This window comes from Saccopteryx bilineata, chromosome 2 (assembly GCF_036850765.1).
Source record: "Saccopteryx bilineata isolate mSacBil1 chromosome 2, mSacBil1_pri_phased_curated, whole genome shotgun sequence".
Classification (NCBI taxonomy): domain Eukaryota; kingdom Metazoa; phylum Chordata; class Mammalia; order Chiroptera; family Emballonuridae; genus Saccopteryx; species Saccopteryx bilineata.
The window spans coordinates 25,303,682-25,326,164 of NC_089491.1; the positions used below are offsets into that span (position 1 = coordinate 25,303,682).

Sequence of the window (22,483 nt, forward strand, 5' to 3'; positions counted from 1 at the left end):
CCTGGGAATGATGCTGATTGGGCAGGGAGGAGCCACACCTACCACTCATCTGCCCCTCCACCCAGGCAACCCCAAGGCTCTAGATCCCCAAGGTTCTAGAGAACATAACTGGCCCCTTGTATCACACAGCCGGAAACTCAGCCTCGAGTCTCTGATTTCAGACTACCTGCAGTGTCACTCTGCTGGGGGCCGAGTGCCTGACCCTGTGTCTAGGTTCAGTTCTCGGCATCTGAGGAAGGGGTCAGGGGGCCCTGTTGAACTGCTGAGCATCGCGCCCTGTCCCCACCCCAGGGTGGGAGGGGGTGGCAGGGTTCCTGCCTGGGTTGGTTTTAGGTCTTCAGGCTTGCCCTGTTTCCAGCTTCCCGGTGGCAGGTGGCATGCTAATAATCCTTTCTCCTTTCTCTTCCTGTCACCGAATCTTGCTTTTCATTCTCAGGGGTCTGTGAGGTCCAGCATCTCTTTCCTTTGCTCTCTTAAGGAAGTGGTGGTTTTGTTTGTTTGCTTTTCCCCAATAAAATTACACTTTCCACTTAGCGTCTAGTGGAGATTATATATATCGGAAACCAAAACAAACTAAAAAGGAAAGAAAAGGCTCCAATAAATAAATAAATAAAACCCCAAGTAAATATACCCTTTAGGAACAAATGAGCTAATAAGCACTGTTCACAGCTGTTCAATTGTTCTTCACACCCTGTGGGATCCAGGTTGAGCAGGATTGCTGTGGGAGCCAGGGATGAAATTGCGCTCCGGGCTGCGAAGGTGATACCAGAAAATAGCACCTTGAAGGACACTTAACCTTCCTGATGCAGTGGAGCCTGGCTCTGTGCACCAGTCCTCTCTGAAAACTGGAACACAGCGCTGTTTAGACCCCAAGCAAGGCTCATAACAAGGATATGTTTCCCTCTCCTAGTTGGAGAAGCAATAAACCTTGATTTCAAGCACACCACCCTAGCAACACAGCCTGACGATGGTGTCGTTTTTGTTTGAGGTTTTTCTAGCAGATGCCAAGTGTGCATGTTAAGTAACACATTATGTCTTACACCAGCCTTCGCTGTCCATCTTTTTTACTGGAGGAATTGTACGTAAGAGCCTGTCAAAATGGTACATGCGGAGCCTGGAACCGTCTTGGCTTAGTGGAAACAATTTAGGCTTTAGGATTTGAGCAGGAGTCCATTCCAGTCCTGGCTCTGTGGGTGATTAACTGGCTGACCCTGAGCAAATTTCCTAACTTCTCTGTTAGGCAATCATGCCTTTATCTACAAAATGAGGCGGTACCATTTATTGACTTCATAGCCTTGTTGCATGGATTAAATAACAACAGATGTGAAGTTCTCAGTAAGAGCCTTATATGGAATGAACATTCCAAAGTGGTAGCCAGTTTACGGCTTCATTGTTGTTGGCTGTGGGACCCATAGTGTCAGGCGCTCCCAAGTGGCTGGTGGCTTTCCCTCCACTGGAGGAAACCCTGCGCGTCCCTGGAGCCACCTGACACCATGGGCCACAGGCAGTCCCGGGGCAGATCTGGGATGGGAGCTAAAATTACCGTGTCTGCCTAATTGGAAGGACCTCCTTTTTTGCCACCAAAACATGACATCGCCACCAGGATTCTGGAATATCACCCACTTATTTCTAAATATTTGTGAGCTCTTAACATGACGAATGAAAGTTGCTGTTCGGTTTCTCTGGTTATATGTTCATTTAAGCCACTAATAACCAAAAACAAATACTATTCGTGAAAGGTAGCTAGGTAGGGCTTCGGTTAGTTCATGATTGTTACTACAGGCATGCCTCGATTTATTGCGCCTCACAGATGCTGCCGGTTTTCCTTCTTTTAATTTTACAAATTGAAGGCAAGACCCTCCACCAGCAAGAAGATTATGACTCACTTGATTGTGAGACGCACTTGACTGTGGTGGTCTGGTCCCGAACCCGCAGTATCTGCGAGGTTTGCCTGTGAATCAGCATACTGCTGCTTTGCAACCTGTTACATGATCGTTTTCCTTTTCTTCCCTTTAGCTCTAAAACAAACCCTGAAGTCCATAATTACCAGGTAAGACACTGCTTTGAAAGGTTTTCATGTAATACTTCTTAAAAGTTTCTGAACGTTTTAAGGCTGAGCAGTCATTATGTTTGTAATCAGATTTTAAAGACATAATAACAATATATTCTTCTGAGGAAACAGTGAGGAGAGTGTCTGCCCCCCTGACCCCTGCCTGTTTCCTCTTGGTCATATGAGCTGCCTGTTTTTCTTCACCTTGTCAGCCAGTGAGCAGCAGCGACGTCGTTTCAGTTTCTGGGTGGTCAAACACAGCCTCTGGGCACGCAGGTGAGCCCAGAGAATGGGCGTCCCTGGACGTGTGCCTCCAGGAAAGGGTGTCGTGGTCACATATTTGGGAAATGTAGTGCCCTTTATATCCCTTTGTGGATCTTACAGTGCCCAGTGGGGTGTCCAACATACAGGGAAATCCTGCAAAAAACACTTTTTAAAAAAATTTAAATTTAGCCCTGGCTGGTTGGCTCAGTGGTAGAGCGTCGGCCTGGCTTGCAGAAGTCCCGGGTTCGATTCCCGGCCAGGGCACACAGGAGAAGCGCCCATCTGCTTCTCCACCCCTCCCCCTCTCCTTCCTCTCTGTCTCTCTCTTCCCCTCCTGCAGCAGCAGAGGCTCCATTGGAGCAAAGATGGCCCGGGCACTGGGGATGGCTCCTTGGCCTCTGCCCCAGGTGCTAGAGTGGCTCTGGTCGCCGCAGAGCGACGCCCCGGAGGGGCAGAGGGTCGCCCCCTGGTGGGCAGAGCGTCGCCCCCTGGTGGGCATGCTGGGTGGATCCCGGTCGGGCGCATGCGGGAGTCTGTCTGACTGTCTCTCCCCATTTCTAGCTTCAGAAAAATACAAAAAAAAATTATTTTTTTTAATTTAGTGTTTCCCAAGGTTGTTTGATTATTGGATACCCCCCCCCAATAAAAGAAAAACTAACCTCTCTCCTCGCTCCCTTCCCTTTAAATATATATATATATATATATATATATATATATATATATATATATATATGGTGCACCATTAAAATCAATGCAACGAGGGTTTCTAGAACTTACTTTGTAAAGCCCCGTGCTGGGCCTGTGGCCTGCAGCAGGAGCAGAGGTCAGTCTCAGGGCTGGTGTCCGGCTCTTTCACAGGATGGCCAGCAGGGCCGCACCCCTGCCCGCCCACCCACCACTCCCCGTGGGCCACTCTGGCTGGCCGTTCAGTCTTCTCCAGGCTGGCTGCGGCATCCTTGCCTACGTTTATTTCTCACCGTTGCTCATCACACAACATATGTTCGGCTCTCAGAGGATTACATCAGCTCGCCTCCCTGGGATTCCTTTGCCTCCTCCCTGGATAGAGCCTGCCTCAGAAGCCATCTCCTTCCCAGAGCCTCTCTGATCCCTTAATTGGAAGTCACCAGCACCAGCGGTTCTCAGTCCCTGCTGCACTGTCTGGCAAGCTTTCAACAAATCATTAACCAGTGCTGGGGCCTCACCCTGGCCCGATTGACTCAGACCCTGGGGGGGCTGGGGCAGGGGCGTCTAGGCACTAGAGAGCTTCAAAGCTCTGAAGGTGGTTCTCGTGAGCAGCCAGGGTGGGGGAACCCTGGAGTGATGCTGTGTCCCTCGTTTCCTAGGCTGTCATTCGTGCTCAGAGCCACATCCACGTCTGTTGACCTCCTGACTTGGGATCAGCATTCTTTATCCTGGGCAGTGTGACTGTCTCGGGGACATGACCCTCCCAGGTGTCTGTGCCCTATCACCAGTCTGGTTTTGAATGTCACGAGTAACGAAGCTACTTCCTAATGAGTTCCCTTTGGAGCCTTAGTCTCACACGGGATCTTTTATTATTGTGGATATTAATTCCTTAGGCTGGGGTGGGAAGCCTACATACCTTACAATGCCTCCAAATTAGGTTTCAGAAGTAATCTGTGGTATTGCCTTCTGCACATGAAATCATATTCCTGAAGTGCAGAGCCTGGATGTGACTTCCAGGCTTTAGGGACTAACACCTCAAAGGTGCTTTATACTTGTAGGGAGAAAGGCCAGACTTCCTGATTTCCTTGCCTTCTTTAGGGTCTTAAATCTTCTTGCTCAGACTGGTTCTTTTTTTGTTTTTTGATTTTGAGGGACTTTCAGGTGTGAGTGGCTGGAATGTTGTGTGGCGGGGGAGATGGGGGAGTCGTGGGTGGGCGATGACTGCTTGAAGGACAGAGAAAAACATGTGAAGCGAGGTGGTCCTGACTCAGCGCTGCCCCTGCCCTCGTCCCCTCTAGCCTCGCGGGTGAGCGCGCTCTGCATGCTCTGCTCAGAGTGAACGGTGAGGTGATTGCTTATTGAAATCAGATCTACAGAGTCTGTTCCCCATCTTCTTGTCCTCAGCATCGTTGTCAGCCACTGCTTCTCTGCACCTTGCCAGTCTCCGGGGCTCTGTGTCCCTCTGTCAAGGTTGGGGAGTTGGCTGACCTGGAAGAGAACTTCCGGAGAAGTGGCTGATAAGCATCTGAGTGCTGAGACAGGGCTTCAGGGGGATGGGATGGGATTGCAGCGTTTGTCTTACTCTGAGCTCAGCAGGGTTAGCCAGCTGCAGTGTGTGGATTGCTGTGTTCCCGCTGAGGACCCTGCTGGCATTCCGGGAGGGACGGTTCTTCACGTTTGGGACTGTCCCTAGAGTTGTACAGGATGTTTAGCTTCCCTCTTCTCTGTCCAGTAGTTAAAAAGTAACTAACCCTCCAGCTGCTGTGACGAGCAAAAATGCACATATATATTTCCACCTGTCCTCGGGGGAACATAACTCCCCTGATTGAGAACCTTCTAGCTTAACATTTTAAAAAAACAAACAAACAAAAAAACACTCCTGGATAGCTTTTGAGTGTAAGTCACCAACGGACATCAAAGAAAGTTCTGGACTATCGTCCGCCTGGGTCCTTGTGGACAAGGTACCTACCCAGTCTCCCATGAATCTGATCTGGTTGTGTTTGAAAACAAGGAATAGGAGTAGGAGATGCATTTCTGTTCTCAGATTTTAATGTTGTTGTGAAAGACCCAATTGGTGGAGCCTCCGCTGAAGTCAGAGCAGCCTGGCTTTGGGAAATCATCTAACCTGGGTTTCTGTATCCCTCCGCCAAGAGCGGGAAGTGGGAGAAACGGCATCAGGGAGAGTGGAGAGCCCCGGTCGGCTGTCAGAGTCTGCTGCCGAGGCAGTTTCTCCGGATTCCTTTTTTCTGCAGCATGTCCTTTTGGGGGCTGCAGACCTAGCTTGCTGACAGGCGTCTTGGAAAGAGAGAGGCCTCTGGAATACAGAATAGACCGGGAGGCCATCACGGGTCCGTGCAAACTGAATGCATAGAATTGCTGAAGAGTTTTCCATAACAGAGAGCAGCCTTCTGCTTATTAGCCAAAGCAGCAGGGAAGGGAGTCGAAGGAGAAGAAATAGTTAAAGCAGTGATGGTGGCAAGACTGCAGTGGCTGAAATGTCAGGAGGGCCTCATTGGCTGGGTAGAAAGTTTAGCCTTGAGGAGCCCCATGGAGTCTGGCTACTTCTGGGACCACCGCCCTCTGCAGGCCAGAAGTGGATCGGCACCGGCCACCCAGCCAGCCCTGTGTGCTATTCTCCCTGGGTCATTTTATGAGTCTCCAGTTGGGTTTTGTTTTCTCATCTTAAAATGGACACATTTCTTCCTTCTGTTTTGTCAAGATAATAAGTGCTCTTAGATGGTTGGGGGGAGCAGTGTTATTTTGGGTCACACTTTAGAAAATCATTTCTGTCGCTCAAACAAGAGAGAAACAGTTAGTGCTCCCACAGGCCCCTTGATGCCTGGTCCAGTGCTTGTCTGTGTGCAGACGTAACTGTGACCCGTTGTCGTCATTTTCAGCAATGGCAAAAAAAATTGTTTCTGAATGTTGCCGACCATCCTCCCTGTCTTCCTGGCACCTTATGTCCAAACCCGTGGGAGAGAGGATGATGGCCTGGTCTGGGCTCTCCAGGGGCGATGCTTTCCCCTTTCTCAGAGGGCTGCTTCCCAGCCCCCACTCTTTGTCTGGGGGGAAACGCGATCCTCCTGGGAAACATCTCCCCCTCCCGCCCCCTGGCCGGGGTTTAGTTATAGCCTTTCCATTCACAGCCCCTCAGGTGGCTGCTGGTAGGAGAGAACATGAATGAAGACCATTGAAATCAGAAGGTCATCGACTAATCACGTTTGGTGTTTTATTTCTAGCCTCCGTATCATCCCAACATCCACCCCGGCCAGCCCCGGTGGCACCCGCACTCGCCCAACGTCAGGTGAGTGCTGCGGCTCACAGAGCCATCCATTCACGGCTTCTTTTCTCCGGAAACGTTCAGATTCTACTTAGTCACGAATTAAAATTCCGCATCAGTGGCAGCAGTTAACAGAGTCAAAGCCCCTGTCATGGCAGAGATTAATCCTGGGCAGAGCAAAAGAAGCCAGCCGCGAGTGTCTAGATGTGCTAACTCTACGCTTTGTGACATCAAAATGAATTGGGTGGTTTTTCTTTTTTAAAGTCATTCTGACCTCAGATATTTTGGGTTTGGTTTTGAGTTAGAAATGTTACGGAGAATTTCTAAGTCACATTTGCCTGTCCTCAGAATTCATTTACTAAAAATGTGTCTAAAGCTCTGGGGATTTTTGTCGTGACATTTTTTTGTTTTTAATTGATATTTGGGGGGGAAGACACACATACACACACACACACACACACGCATCAGTTTGCTGTTCCATTTATTTATGAATGCATTGGTTGATTCTTGTATGTGCCCTGACCGGAGATCGAACCCGCAACTTTGGTATATTGGAACAATACTCTAACCAACTGAGCCAGGGCTTGTTGTGGGTTTTTTTATGAGACTCTTTTGCAGGGATAGAGTGAGGATTTGCTTTCTGTGGCAAAAGATCATTTTCTAAGCCCAAGTGTCAGTAAATTTTTCCATCAAGGGCCAGGCAGTCCATATTTTTGGGGTTTTGTGGTCTCCATCACAGCTACCGAACTCTGCCAGGGTCGCCTGACAGCAGCCACAGACAGTAGGAAGTGCCTGGCTGTGACTGTGTTCTGATCAGTCTTATTTACCAAAATAGATGGTGAGCGGGGCCGTTCGCTCGCCCCTGCCCTCACCTGCCGCAGCCCTTTCTAAGTGAACCGGCACCTGCCTTGTATTTCCAGGTGGGCTTGAGAGTGTTCTCACGCTAGCTTTGTCAAGGCAAAGCACTCCTAGCGAGATCAGCTTTCACTGGTGTATATGTGGGAACCTCTTTCGGAAGCGTAGCTGGTGAAGTCCGTTTGCCCAGTTTTTTCTTGGCGAGGCAGCTGTGCTCCTTGAGAAAGCCCAGAGGACGGAGCATCGGAAATAAATCCGGATAAAGCCAGGCAGACGGGAGCACGTGCTTCCTGACAGTTCCGACCATGTCTCTAGGGGATGATGGTGCCGGTGCTGTTTGAGCATAAACACTTGGTACTGAGGTAACTTTTTTAAAGCAAGTTAAACAAGTGGAGGAATGATTCTGAATGTTTCTGGATTGCAAAGGCAGTTTATTTTCCATACGTGATTTATGGAAATGCTATTTTTAATAACCTTGTTTTGACAAAGTGTTATACTTCTTACTGCCTACTTTATCATATTAGTTTCCTTCTGAAGCATGACCTCGCCCAGGATTTCACAAGAATGCTGAGGCAGACTGGAACAGGGCTCCTCGCAGGTGGGCCTGCCTGCCTGCCTGGCGGCAGTAGCATACATCACCTGGGAGCTTGTGAATGCAGATTCTCAGGCCCGCCCCAGACCTCCAGACCTCAGAATCCCTGGAGATGGGGCCCGGCATTTTGTGGCTTAAGGGGCTCTCTGGGGTGAGAGAAGCACAGCCCAAGATACCAACAGCAGCAAAAGAGAGCTCATTGGTCCAGGCTTCTGGCACTTGCTGCCTAAGACAGTCACAGGGCAGATTGGCATAACAGCCCTGAGACGTCCCCTGGCAAAGGAAACTGGTTGGCCTGCACCTAGGTGAAGCTTTCCCCCAGACCAACCTTGCAAGGGTGACAGAGGGCACAGCCATGGACAGAGCTTTCCTCTACTAGGAACTTGGTGGGTGATCCACCCTGCCTCTGAATGTTACAAATACAGTAGAAAAGTCCATTCATTTCCGTGTGTCAGCCGTTGCCCTTCACGGCGTCCCTGGGTGGCCCGGCCCATTCCCTTTGTGCTCATGTTGTTTCACTCACCTTTCTGAATGTTCCTCCGTCCCCTCCACTAACCATTCACTCTGCACACAACACAGGCCATCCTTGCAGGATGACAGGCCGCAGGGGAAAGCGCCGCCCAGTGGAGATGACGGCCATTGCGATTATGTCCACAACCAGAACCAGAAGAACTTAGGAGGAGTGCAGAGCGTGATGTGTCGAGATAAACTCATGACCGCGCTTTGAGAGACCGGGCATCTCACTTCCATTCACCATCCCCGTTTCATTCCATTCCATGAAAAGTCTCTTGGTGTCACGTGGATGAGTTTGCAAAAGTGTCTTTGAGGAGTAGTTCGGAAAGGGGCGTTCAGTGTCCGTGTAAATATTGGAAAATAATCGCACTAGCTAGCTAGTCCTAATTTACTGTTGACCGCATTCTCGATGAAAATGAAGGTAGGTAAAGGCTCAGGAATCACTCTGATATTCTGATTTTAAAATTGGAGTGCAAGTTTCTGTTTATTGGATTGCTCTGTACCTGATATTTCTTTGTCATTGAATGAATGGGACCAAATAAAACCAGAGGAACGTGGGGCGATGGCTCTGCAGAGGGGACCGGTAACGGGGGTGGGGATGGAGATGGCGGGGATCCAGCCTCTGCCATTGTGTGATTTTAGACAAACCATTTCCCCTGTGTTGGCTTCATTTTCTTCATCGAAAAGACCGGGTAGGTCTAACTGATCATCAAGGCGCTTCCCATCTCTACAGTTCTGGGATTCATTACAATTCCATGTTTTCAGGCTGAGGACATCACCTTCAAACTATCTCATAGGAAAACCGCAGTATCCCCTTCTCTCACCAAGGCTACCCCAGCCAGAAGCTAAATAAAGTCTGTAACTCGTTAGATGTTATAGAATGCAGGGAGACTTGGAATTTCAGATCTGAAGGCAGTTCAGCCACTTTGAACTTTAGAAAAGATTTTTACTAATCATAAGTTGCGTAGCATCCGTTCTGATAGGATTTTGCTGCTCAAGTACAAGAATAATTTTGTAATGTCTTAATGATTGGTGCTGCTAACTTGCATGATTTCAAGAAGACACGGTAATGGATGTACGCTGTTGGAATATGTAGAATTTGAGGGTTGGTTTTTACCCTAGACTTCACTCTTTTAAAAAGCAACACGCAGTCTGAGATACATATGGCTTAAATTAAAGCATACAAGGTTTTAACAAAGTTGTGCCAAAGCATTCTGTCGACTAGGATAGGAGAGGTATTGCACAGTGTTTTTGTAGAACCAGAAATTAGTCTGTTGTCCTTTAGGGGAAAACTCATATCAAAATATGACACACACACCCCTTTTCAAGCCACAAATCAAACATTGTTTCTTTTAGGCCTGAGATCTTTTTTGTTAGTATTTTTGTGAAATCAATTCCCATGCCATCTTGTGCGTGTTAATTGAAATTTGGCCCGTTTTGAGTCTTTAAAAAAATGTATTATCTCTCTCAAGATATTTTAGTGCTAAAATCGGTTTTGTTTTGTTTTGTGTTGTTTTTTTTTTTTTGGTTACCACAAAAATCTGTCCAGAGGGACGGACTCTTGGCCGCACGGCCTGCACAGTGGAGTCTGTATCACGTGTAAACTCCCCCTGAGATATTGTTTACAGGAATATTCCATTTCAGCAGATGTCCTGACACTCAGTGTATGTGCTGCGTACAAATAAATGTGTTCTGAAGCTTTTAATCTTATTGATACGTTTTTACAAATGTGTTTCTAAGGAATAAAGATTATTCTTGCTCGTTTTGACTCCATCTTCATTTTATGCCGCGCAGAAGTGTCCCCTGTGGATGACGTAGGTGATGTGGCAGTGAGCTTTCGGAAGGCTGCAGGGGAGCCTTGAGTGAGGTGGCGTGGAGGAAGCCCGTCCTCGAATGGGGCCGCTCCTGGGAGGAGTGGCTCTTCTTGTAGACAGTGGCAGAGGCCTTTCTTCATCAGGAGCAGCTCTGGTGAAGGTTCTAGTGCCTGGTCACAGGTGGCAGTGGGCTTTGTCCTGGAGACAGCTGCTGTTCCTGGCAGAATGACTTCCGGCCCAGTAACTGTGGCCTCCTGGAGACTGTGTATTCTGTCTGATCCTGTCTAATAAATATCTTGTGCTAAAGCAACTTGAGTGGGTTCAGTTGTCTGCAATCAAGAAAGTCTAACCAGTTTGCATATTTATGGCCTCCTGACTGTTAAATCACGGGTACACTGTTTATTCCTCAACTCAGCAGGCCTCTGTCTGCTGTCTTTGATGGCGGAGATCACTGCCTTGCAGCTTCTGCAAACTCGGGTCCCATGGCTTCTCTGATACCTGGTTCTCTGGCCCTTTGACTTCTCCTTCGGTCTTTGTAGCAGCCTCTTCTCCTGCCGTGCTGGGAAATGCGGCTGTTCTCCGGGAGCCCCCCTCCGCCCACTGCTGCTCTCGCTTTCACCGTCTGCCGGGGTCTTCCCACCCCTTCCTGGTGGCAGAGTGCTGCCGGTCCTGAGGCCATGACCTCTCGCTCAAGATGAATGTGCGTTTGAGACTGACATTCCAACGTGCACGGGCCACACACACCTCCAGCTCCCCACGTCAGAAATGAAAATTTCTCCTCTTTTACCAAAAGGGGAAATAAATGCTTTACCCGGATTCTCTCTTTTCTAGTAGGAATGTCCACGTTGTTGGCATTTCTCTCCCTGTTGCCATCCGTATGCAGGTCTGCTCAGCTCTCCTGTGTTCAGCCCGTCCTCTCCTTCCCTCTGGCGCAAGGCGCTCCTCCTGGCCTCCTGACTCCAGTCTCTCCTGGCAGGCTCCTTACAGCCACCAGAGTGATCTTTCTGAAACGCCCTCTGATGGTGTCATTTCATTGCTTGACGTCTGCCAGGGTTCAGGGTTCTCCGTCAGCCGTGGGATGAAGGCCAAGGCCGTCCCTGTGGAATTCCCCTGCGCTCTGCCTCTCTGTCTTGCTGCTCTAGCTAGCACATTTCCCCGTTCCTCACCCCCCTGTTCCAGCTCCTGCAGCACCACACTGCTTGTCGCTCCTGACAGTCACCGTGCCCTGCTGTCACTCCCATCTGCCCGCGCAAGCACAGCTCCTTCTGCCGCGGGTGCTGTCGTCCCCTCCCCTCTGCCCGTCTCCTGCTCACCACTTGCTTCCACTCCGCTTCGTCTTCTCCTGGGGACTCTGCGCCCCCTCTACAGATGGGGTTGGCTGCTGTGCTCCGTCCCACTGCCCCCGGCTCCCGTCTGTCTCAGTGCCGTACTCACTACTTTGTATTGTTAACACTGCATCTTGTCTCCATCTCATCCTGGACCCTGGACGCTCTTTAAGTCTGACCTTCGTGCTGTATCCACCTTGGTTCCCCAGGCCTGATGGATAACAGGTGCTCAGTGGACGCCTGTTCAGCAAATGAATGATCCCACGTTCATTCTAAAGGAAATGTCGAACGAGATAACAGACAGTTAAGATGTCATCTCTGAGCTGCTGCAGAGATACCTGAACCCCCGTATCAAACTTGGGGCATCACATTTGGGGCAGGACATGGACTACAACGTGTGTTCTGGCTTCAGCTTCTTCATCTGAGTACCGTTCAGTGTGTCTGTGGTGTTCTTTCTCATGGGGCATTGATGTAAGGTTGAATGTTAGTACCCAGCAGAGAACAGTCCAGCTGTGGGATACTCAGAACCCAGGTATGTTGACATTGAGCCACAGTACTGTTTACTGATAACCACACATGTGCTTCACATGGTATATACATCACTCTGTGAAGTCGGTAGTATTCTTTTTGCGCATGGGAAACTGGCTTAGGGTATAACCCAGCATCTTGCACACGGTCACACAGCCATTAGAGGTCTGGTCTCTAAACCCTGTTTCTGCCACCTCTGTGTTCTAACACATGGGACCACTAATCATCCCGCCATTTGGGACCTTGTCAATTCCCGTGTCCATGAGACTGTTAGATGGTGTTGAAGAGTTCACTACACTGAAGTCTGGTTACTAACTTAGAAAGCTACCTGCCACCACCCACAGTCTACTTTGTATCCCCTACACACCAGCGTTCTGGTAACCTCATCCATCACCTTTGCCAGTGAGCTAATAACCCAGCCCCCCTCTTCCTGTGTCCGTCACCCAGGTGTCCAGAAACCCTTTACACCTCTCCACCCTCTTCCGGCAATCTGGTGACCCTGTCCATGCAGGCGTTCTTGCAGCAACAGTCTGCCTTTCACAGGAGCAGAGGCTGAGCATTGTTTTCTTAACGAACCACTCGTGTAAGATGGCCCACGGCTTCCTTCTGGGAGCTCACAGGCTTAGTCGTTTCTTCTTGGGTATTACTTGTCACCAAAACCGAGCTCAGAGTTCCATCACTAATGGAGTTCGCCTTTTGCATTTTAGAAACTCGGGTACTTGCTGGTCTTGCATCATCCATTCTTTTTCTCAGGTCCCTCAGAATATCTAACAGTGAACTTGACTGTCATCAAGTAATTGGATGTAATTGATACGGGCTGGAAGTCTTGAAATCATGCCAAGTAATTACCTTGGCCTTCAAAACCCTCTTTCCTGTTTTTTTTTTTTTTCTTTTCTTTTTTTGTCTATTATTTCCACTGAAAATGGTTCTCATTAAGAGTGAAGATGAAGGCCTAAGGACATTGCGGGAGTCCTCCTTGTTTTTCTTGCCTGTTAATATTACCCCATCCTTCCAGGTCAATGACTCCAGCCTCCTGGGTCCTGCTCTGAACGCAGCTAATGGTAGATCGTTCTTATTGCCCTTGACTTTCCAGCTTTTAACGGGCCCTTTAAGATCCGAGCTCATCAAAGAACTCCCTGAGCAGCTGTATTGATCCCTTTGGATCTATATTTCCCAAATTTGGCTCTTAAGTTAATTCCCTGGATCTTCCGTGTCTACCAGGTAAACACCCTAAAGAGACGAATGGTGAGACGAGGTGCAAGGGGGCAGAGAGAGGGGAAGAGCTAAGTGCTGCTCAAGATAGGAAAGCCCCCTTGTACTTGAAAGGTGGTGGGTCGTAAGAAGCCCCAGGATATCTAAAAGGTAAAGGCAACGTGAAATTGGCATTTAGCTGAACCTCAGCAAAAGAAGACATCCTCAGAAATTGTGCAAATAGGCCTATCCCCCCCCCCAATTAGGGAACCCAGGAATCGCTTGAACAGCGTACTGAAAATTGATTTTTAAAATTGCGATTGTTAGGCTCTATTTAAGTGGTCAGGGGTGAGACCTAAGAACCTCCATGTTAACAGTCACCCGAGGAGAGTGAGGTGGGCAGGTGCAGGACCTCACTGTGGAAAAGCATGGTTTTCCATCTGGTTATGTTTGCCCTTGTTTAGTGGCTCAATTTTAACTCAAAGTGGAGGCCCAACTTTTTATTTTTACTGTAAGTGGGCATAATGTCAAAGAGCAAAGGGATGGACATCACAGTTCTGCACATGTTTGTGGTGGAGATGAAATGAGAGATGCGACACTTCTGAGTCTCATCCTGGGGCTGTAGCTAACGGAGTCCTGAGATGGCTTTGCCTTTCTGAGGCTAATTAGGTTGTCTCCCACTTTCCGCCCTTTTTTTCCTGCAAAATGTGTGATGATTCTTCCTACCGTCACCCTTCCCCCTCTTCCCTTCTTCACATGTTGCAGCTGTCGGGGTCACATCAAGCTTTCGGCCCTCATCCCTGACCACATCTTCTAATGGTTTCCTGCTGCAGCACACCCTTGGAAAGAAACAGACTTCACTTGGGTGATTGTTTTTAATAAGGTAGAAAAGTTCACGTGTATCACCTATTAGTTTTGCAATGTAGGCCACACAAGACATCAAGGTGACACAAAAGCATACATTTTCATTTAAATGACAAGTTTTTGAACAGAAGGTAAGAGTCACCTGGGATTGCTCCAAATGACATAAATATAATCCAAAAGTAAATGCACGAAGCATGCTAACAAGCAGCTAGTTCTTTCTGCTCCGCGCGGCTTTGCACTGCCTCAGGCTCACAGGAAAGCAGGACAGCGAGGGTTCTGGTGGTTCTGTCACAGCTTTCGTTTCCTTGTAACCTCCTTCCTCCAAGTCCGTCTGACCGAGTAGGTCACCGTTCCGCTGTCCTCCTGAAGCAACAGGCTAGGGAACTCCAAACATTGTAGAAGGTTAGGGCGTGGCCACACCCCAGTCTGACTACGCAGGCCAAGAGTTGGGCCCATGTGGGGAAACGAGCAGCAGCATGCCAGGGCGTTGCAAGCTGAGGAGAGGATGCAGGTCTGGTGAGGGGTGGTGGTTTTGTTCTCTGACTCTGTGAAATGTGGACCCTCTGGAATCGTGCATGGTTTGAATCTCAACTTGGCCACTCGTGGGCCATGTGACCCGTGGCCAGCTTCTTCTTCGCCTCCTTTTCCTCGTCTGAAAGGGAATTTAACACTATTTCTCTGTTTAGGAGATTTAAATGACATTGTGTATGTATGGTGCTTTGCACAACGTTGGATGCTAGCTGGTAGCAATTTTTAGCACTTTCTTGCTTTTTGAGATTTAAGGCCTTTAGCAGTCCATGTGGCAAGAAACAGGACAAGGAGACTCAAAATTCAGTTCAAGAAATGGTATCTCTCCTGGGTGGACTGTTGAAGTTTAGCAACAGACAGAGGTGCTTGGTTCCAAAGGAGAGAGCAGATGGAAGAGGGTTAACACAATACCTAAAAACATCTCTCTGAAACTCTGACAAGCTAAGAGCAGAAGCACCACAGGGGTCTTTTGAGAGGGGATAAAAAGAAATAGAAGGGATATTTTTGTCTGAGAAGACTGGGAAAGAACTGTCCAGGCGGAATGCAGACAATGCTTTTCCCACCTGCAGATGGCAGAGTCGCGGAGAGGAGGGCATTGCAGAGACCACTGAGAATTCGTGCTGTGGGCACAGCTGGGGTTGGAAGTTTTGAGAATTGACAGGGAGCATCTGCTCTGTTCCCAACTTGCCCAAACTTTGGATTTCATCTTACACAAAGCAGAACCACTTAGCTATTTGAAGGCTGAGTAGAAAGTAATAAAGGGAGCTGCTGTGCTTAAAAACTTTCTTAGTAGGTAATACAGGCAGTGGTAAAAATTCAAGCAAAGATATCTAAAAGTTACTTTTCCCCTCCACCCTCTTATTCCCTACTTCCTAGCTCTTCCCAGAGGCAATATTGCTGGCCTTTCTTCTTGTCAATCTAGAGCTAGTCTATGTATTCGTAAGCACATGTATTTATTTAACCAGTCAGTATTGATGGGCACTTAGGAGCTTCGAATCTCTAAAATTACAACTTTACTGCTACCCTTGTACATTCTGTTCTATACACTGGAACAAATCTATCTATAGAATCAGTTCCCTACAAGTAGAGACTTGGGTGAAAGGGTATGTGCCTATTTAATTTGGATCTTGCCTAATGAAATTTCCCTCCAAAGGCATTCCCCCTGATTATGCCGCCCCCAGCCCAGCGATTTGACAGGGCCTCTGTGATTCTGCTGCAAGCAAGCTCCTAGCCTTAGCTAACCTTTTGAACCTTTGTTAGCCTGATGTGTAAAACCCAGAATTTCCACGTTAACTGCATCTCTCTATAAGCAAGGTTGCACACCTTTTCAAAGGCCGTTTGTTGCTTTTTGTTTGTTTGTGAACTGTGAAGAACCCCTATTCCTAAGTCATGCTCTTTAATAAAACTCGGGGCCCTCGCTGGTGGCTCAGTGGGTAGAGCGTCAGCCCAGCCTGTTGATGTCCCAGGTTTAATCCCCATTCAGGGGTCACAAGAGAAGCTATCATTTGCTTCTTCCCCACCCCTCTTTCTCACTCCCCCTTCTTTCCCTCTTCCCCTTCCTCAGCCAGTTGGTTCAAGCGTGGCTCCGGGCACTGAGGATGGCTTAGTAGTTGGTCTGAGCACTTTAGCCTCATGTGCTAAAAACAGCTTGGTATTTGATCATTGGGCCCAGATGGGGTTGCCAGGTAGATCTAAGTCGGGGCACATGCAGGAAGGAGTCTGCCTCACTATCTCCCCTTCTTTCACCTAAAAAAAAAACCCCAAAAATCGGGCTGATGAAGTAAAATTAATCATGCCATCTTAGCCTAAACAGTGAAGAAAGGGAAGGTTGGGAAAAGTTGATATTTACCAGACATTTTTTGAAAGCAGCTTCCCAGATATTCAGGCAACCAACTGCAGGATACCGCATCCTGGAGACAGAATAACTAGATAGAAATAGACAGAGCCAGACATTTCTATGGGCAGCATAGAAATAAGTAGGATAAAGGAACTGATTTCTAACATCCATGACTCCTTTTCTGCTTGGGAGTTTAATGAGAACTTTCCACTCAGACTTCTTACCAACTCATACATTGTGAATTTCCCTGGTGAATTTGACCAAGGAAGGACCAATTTACTTTTGGTTACAATTAAAATTCTAATATATCGGATCTAAAAATCACAGTCACATCCCAAGAGTCAGCAGTGGCATTTTTGGAGGAAAGGCTGCAGGATTTAAAATACCAGAATGGCTAGTTTCAGCAATCCACTAAAAAGGGTTAGAATAATTAGAGGATCCTCCCTGTAGGCTCATGTTATAAGAAACCTGCAGAAACCTACCTAATCATCCCCTACTGAATGGTGAAAGGTTTCAACATCCACTTTCTGCAGCTGAGACCACATAAGCAAGAGATATTGCTGTGCTAAAGCTCCACCAGCATCATCAGTGGCTGAATAATGGACCTTGTACCTATATTAAAGGCAATTAAACAAGCCCTTAAAATACAGCTTCAAAGGCTCACAGGATGGTTAGAATAGAAACTTCTCAAAAACCAACCAGAGCCCTGGCCGGTTGGCTCAATGGTAGAGCGTCGGCCTGGCGTGCAGAAGTCCCAAGTTCGATTCCCAGCCAGGGCACACAGGAGAAGCGCCCATCTGCTTCTCCACCCCTCCCCCTCTCCTTCCTCTCTGTCTCTCTCTTCCCCTCCCGCAGCGAGGCTCCATTGGAGCAAAAATGGCCCGGGCGCTGGGGATGGCTCCTTGGCCTCTGCCCCAGGCGCTAAAGTGGCTCTGGTCACAACAGAGCGACGCCCCGGAGGGGCAAAGCATCACCCCCTGGTGGGCAGAGCATCGCCCCCTGGTGGGCGTGCCGGGTGGATCCCGGTCGGGCACATGCGGGAGTCTGTCTGACTGTCTCTCCCCGATTCCAGCTTCAGAAAAATACAAAAAAAACAAACAAAAAACAAAAAAACATCTTTTGAGGCACTTTTTTTTTTTTGTATTTTTCTGAAGTTGGAAACAGGGAGAGACAGACTCCCGCATGCACCCGACCGGGATCCACCCGGCATGCCCACCAGGGGGCAATGCTCTGCCCATCTGGGGCATCGCTCTGTTGCAACCAGAGCCAATCTAGCGCCTGAGGCAGAGGCCATAGAGCCATCCCTTTTGAGGCACTTTTTAAGCACTCCTGAAAACCAAAATAGATTAATCCCATCTGCATCACCTCAAAAACATCAGCCATTGCTTAGCCGTGGCACCTGCTCACACTGGTGCTATCTTGCGCAGTTAGAATGTCTACAGCCTGCCCTTCACAGAGCATGCCATGTATGCATTTAACCTGAACTTCTTTCTGGAACAGGTGAGCATTTCATACATTTAGGTGAGTTGGGGTAATATGTGCAGAACAGAAGAATAACACTCTCAGCTCATGCCTGGAGCTCTTTCAAAGTGCGAGGGGTGATAAAGGACTCTTTAAACGTTATTTTACACACTAACTCAGGTGTGGCCAACAGTTTTTGTCCCCAGGGCCAGATTAGAAAGGAAATTTTTTCATGGGCCGGAGGAAATATTAAAATTAAAAAATGTTAAATATAAAAACAATTTGTTTAAGTAAACAAAGTTTTATTGTGAAATTTGTTTATGAATAAATGTGAGTGAAAAAAAATTTTAATATACAATATTGTTTTAATAAAAATATAATTACATGCCATATAAATATACAAGTTATATCATGATCAATCAAAACAATGTTTAATTAATAGAATGAGCTTGAAGGGGTTATATTGCAAATAAAACAATTATTTCGTTTTACAAACAGCCTGGGCATGTTTTCAGTTATCAACTGCAGCTATTGTCTATGCTACAATGCCACTTGATTCAGCCCACTGGACCACAAAAATAACAAATTGTTTGACCTTGGGTGCGCACTGGCAAACTCTGCCTAAAAGAATGTGGGTTTCGCCCTGGCTGGTTGGCTCAGCGGTAGAGTGTCGGCCTGATGTGCGGAAGTCCCGGGTTCGATTCCCGGCCAGGGCACATAGGAGAAGCGCCCATTTGCTTCTCCACCCCCACCCCTCCTTCCTCACTGTCTCTCTCTTCCCCTCCCGCAGCCAAGGCTCCATTGGAGTAAAGATGGCCCGGGCGCTGGGGATGGCTCCTTGGCCTCTGCCCCAGGCGCTAGAGTGGCTCTGGTCACAGCAGAGCGATGCCCCGGAGGGGCAGAGCATCGCCCCCTGGTGGGCAGAGCTTCGCCCCTGGTGGGTGTGCCGGGTGGATCCCGGTCGGGCGCATGCGGGAGTCTGTCTGACTGTCTCTCCCCGATTCCAGCTTCAGAAAAATACAAAAAAAAAAAAAAGGAATGTGGGTTTCACATCACCTCTAAATGTCAAACAGTTCATATCGAGTACAGACGAGTACAAAAGTTGTAAATTTTTATAATGCAGTTTTTTTAAAAAATAAAGAAGTATCGCGAATCCATTCGACCAATTATTGGAAGTTAAACCCTAGATTAGTCACACGCGGAATTCTTTTCCGCGTATCATTATCTTCTTAAATATCTCGATTTCCAATAACACTGGGGAACAAAATTTTTGTTGCATCCACAAAAATACTTGTTCTTATCTAAGTTGAGTGTGCTGATCTCAAATCTGACATTAGTTTTTCTCTGTAAGCTACAGTTTTTTTGCAATTCAAGATTTTAGGTTTTCATGTTATTGTAAAATTTTTAACATTTAGTTTAACATAATGAAGTAGAATGTTTTCTTGGACATCATCTTTGTGAAAATATAATGATTTATATAATGAAGTAAATACACTAAAAGATATGATTGCGTCAGAATTTGTCTATAATTTTGAAATAGAGCATATTAAAACACTTATTTTAATCATAAATTTTGCACAAAACTTATTTAAATTCTATTCAGGCAAAAATTTGCATTTGTAGCTCTTGTGTTTGTGTACTTGTTGAGGACAATCTCACTTGATGCTCCAGCAATAGTCTGCTCATCACTAACAGCTCCAAGATTTTCAGGAAACTTATCAAGGTGACTGTTCAGGAAGTGAATCTTAACGCTCATGTTACATCCAATGTCACCGAAAGCCAACAGCATCCTTTGAACCAGAAGTTCATAGTTTTCTGCTTTTTTGTTGCCAAGCAGGTTCTTTGTAACTGCCACAAAAGACTGCCATGCTGCATTCTCCTCCTTATTCATCTTCTTGGCAAATTCTTCATCACGTATGAGGGTTCAAATTTGAGGTCCATCGAATACACCTGCTTTTATCTTCTCAAAAAACAAGGCAGGAAAAGCAGAAATAATATGTTGAAAGCATTCACTTTCTCTATTCAAAGCCTGAACAAACTGCTTCATTAAGCCAAGTTTGATGTGAAGTGGGGGGAAAATGATCCTGTCTCGATTAACTACAGGTTCATTCACAATATTTTGCGTCCCTACTTCCAGAGCTTCACATTTCGGTCACTTCTTTTGTGTCCAGTGTTTCTCCCAAGCTCAGCTGTCCACAAACACAGAAAGCAAGGATACTTCGTGAAACCTCTCTGTTATCCTAGCAGGAAATTTACCATTTTAAGATCCACACAAATGATCCAGTTATGCTCCTCATACTTCAGAAAGTCGAGGACAAATTTTATGTCATTATAATCTTCTCGCAGATGAGTTGAATAACCAATTGGAACTGCTGCATAAACATTACCATTGTGTAAAACACATTTCAGACGCCGTTTGGAGCTGTCAAGAAATAGCTGCCATTCTGTTGGACTGTAAGTGGTAACACCTAGCTGGCTGAGAAGACTACCGATATTATGACAGTAAACAAAGTATTTGTCTCAGAAAAAACGTCCACAAAAATTGTTCACGCTTCCTGAAATGGTATACTTTAGCTGACCAGTGAAGTACATTCTTTTCTTGAAGCCTGGAGGCTAATAACTCAGCTGCTTTCTTTGATAGGCCCAAATCTCTTACTAAGTCATTCAATTCGGGTTGGCTAAACTGCTGAGGGGTTCATGACTGCTTGGCATCAGAAGAAGACCCTTCAGTTTCTAAAACCATTTCCTCATGCATCTTATCAAAATACACTTGATCACCATGTTCACTTTCTTTGTCCTTAGAAGAAATAAAACCATTGAAAACTGGAACCGGGAGTGTCTCAGAGTGTGGGATAGGTCGTATTGCTGAAGGAATATTAGGATATGCGATCATATGCCATTTTTTCTTGCCAATGCCCTTTGTATGAATCAGAAAGAAATAACAGTCACTGCTGTGGTCCTTAGGTTTACGCCAAACCATGGGAATACCAAAAAGTCATTCCTTTGCATTTTCCTTTCGTCCAGTCTCGAAGCATTTCCTCACAATTATGACACACAATTTGAGGAGCCCAATTCTTGTCTTGATCATCAAGGGGAACTTGAAAATAGGCAATATATGCACGTGTCACAAATGATGAAATATTGCGCCTTTGACGTTGAAGTGTGTAACAGCCACATATATAACAGAAGGTGTCAGGACTATTCTTAACATTTACCCCTACTCAAAGAAGCCATGATTCAATCTTAAAACAAAATAAGAGGGTGTTTTTATCAGATAATAATTTTTTACATTTAAAAACAACTACAATTATGTAAAAGTGATGTTTGTAAAACATTAATTGCCTTGTGGTTATGTTCAATCCAAGAGTCGTTGCCCTTTAACTCCAATTTAAAAACCAATGCATGCCATTAACTATAACAAAAAGAAATTAAAATTACATAAAAACTAGAGCATGCACCAAAAAACGAATTTCAGATTTAGAATCAGCAATGCAGAAATATATAGAAACAGTTCTAAAACCTCATGCAACAGAAAATCGAAAAAAAAATGGTTCAAAGTGTAGTCAAAGACGCTTCTGCTTCTGAGTAGCTGAGATTTTAAAGTAGTGGAGAATATTAAAAATTTAATCGCAGGCCACATAAACTCATTACACGGGCCGTATGTGGCCATGCCTGCACTAGCTTCTACACTTCCCTGGCAGTGATTACTTTGCCTTGCTGTTTTTTGAGGGTTCCTGTAAAATGCTCTGTGGGGATGCATTTCAAGCAGTGGCCAGGGGCAAGTTAATGCTGTTCCCCACCTGAGGCAAAAAAAAAAAAAGAAAGAAAAAAGAATCTTCATTTAAGGCAAAGAGTGGCACTGGAATGCAGAACTAAGAGACCCTCCCCCAAATCTGTAAGCAACCAGAAAGGGACAGCACTGTTAGATTGATGGGACTTGAATGCTATAAAGGAAAACAAATATATTTATGTCCATTTTGTTTTTTCTGCGGCAGGAAAGAGACTGAATAAACTCTTAGTCATGAGCCTCAGTGCAAAAATGAACTCATGAAATATGTATCCCTTGGACTCAAGTCCTGAAATCAATCTGGAATTACACAAGTGCTAGATCTCATCACAAAGTTGAAGAGCCTTTCTCATAGCTTCTCGGTGCCTCGCACGGTTAAGGGGCCGTTGTAAAAATCAGCAGGGATTGTATCAGGGTGAGATGGGTTTCCTGGCACGAAATTTTCAAGACCTGCTATCTGCTGACAGCCATGCATGGAAACCATTTGATAGCGCTTTCGCCAAAGGAAAATTCCAGACTCAGAGATGGAGGCACACACACATCCTGCTCCAGCTCACGCAGGACAGAGACTCCGTTACCCCTGAACCTTAAAGGCTCCATTGCTCCTTACAATGTGGGATATTTCACTCTGCAGTTTTGCAGAAATTAGAATGTAATGTGTAGGAAACCCGGGGGGACACATGACCACAGTGAAGCTTTTATGAATTGATGCTTGATTAAATCACCCGGGGAGAATTAAAATTTAATGCACGGTGACCATCATTCAACAAATATTTACTCTGCTTCTACACTGGGCCAGGGACTGTAACAGGCCCTGGAACTGATGCTGGGGAAAGGCCATCTTTGGCTTCAGGTAGCTAATAAACCAATCAAAAGGAGAGTTCCCAGTCTGCACGGATTTAGACATCAC

At 46.6% G+C, this 22,483-nt stretch overlaps 1 protein-coding gene and 1 non-coding gene across 3 annotated transcripts in view; both read left to right on the forward strand.

Annotated features, from left to right (window-relative positions):
• The window catches only part of EPB41L4B (erythrocyte membrane protein band 4.1 like 4B), a 139,867-nt gene that overhangs the window by 69,446 nt on the left and 47,938 nt on the right, over positions 1-22,483 (forward strand). Inside the window, exons 14-16 of one of the 2 annotated variants that reach the window (XM_066256573.1) lie at positions 2,017-2,050; positions 6,238-6,302; positions 8,305-9,999. In XM_066256573.1, coding sequence (XP_066112670.1) covers positions 2,017-2,050; positions 6,238-6,302; positions 8,305-8,452 — 247 coding nt within the window. In that variant the 3' untranslated portion in view covers positions 8,453-9,999. Of the gene's footprint in view, positions 1-2,016; positions 2,051-6,237; positions 6,303-8,304; positions 10,000-22,483 lie in introns of those variants that run through there. The other variant, XM_066256574.1, reaches the window with a different exon arrangement.
• TRNAI-GAU (transfer RNA isoleucine (anticodon GAU)) lies at positions 18,427-18,502 on the forward strand. Its single transcript has one exon. It is a non-coding gene; the product is annotated as a tRNA-Ile (tRNA).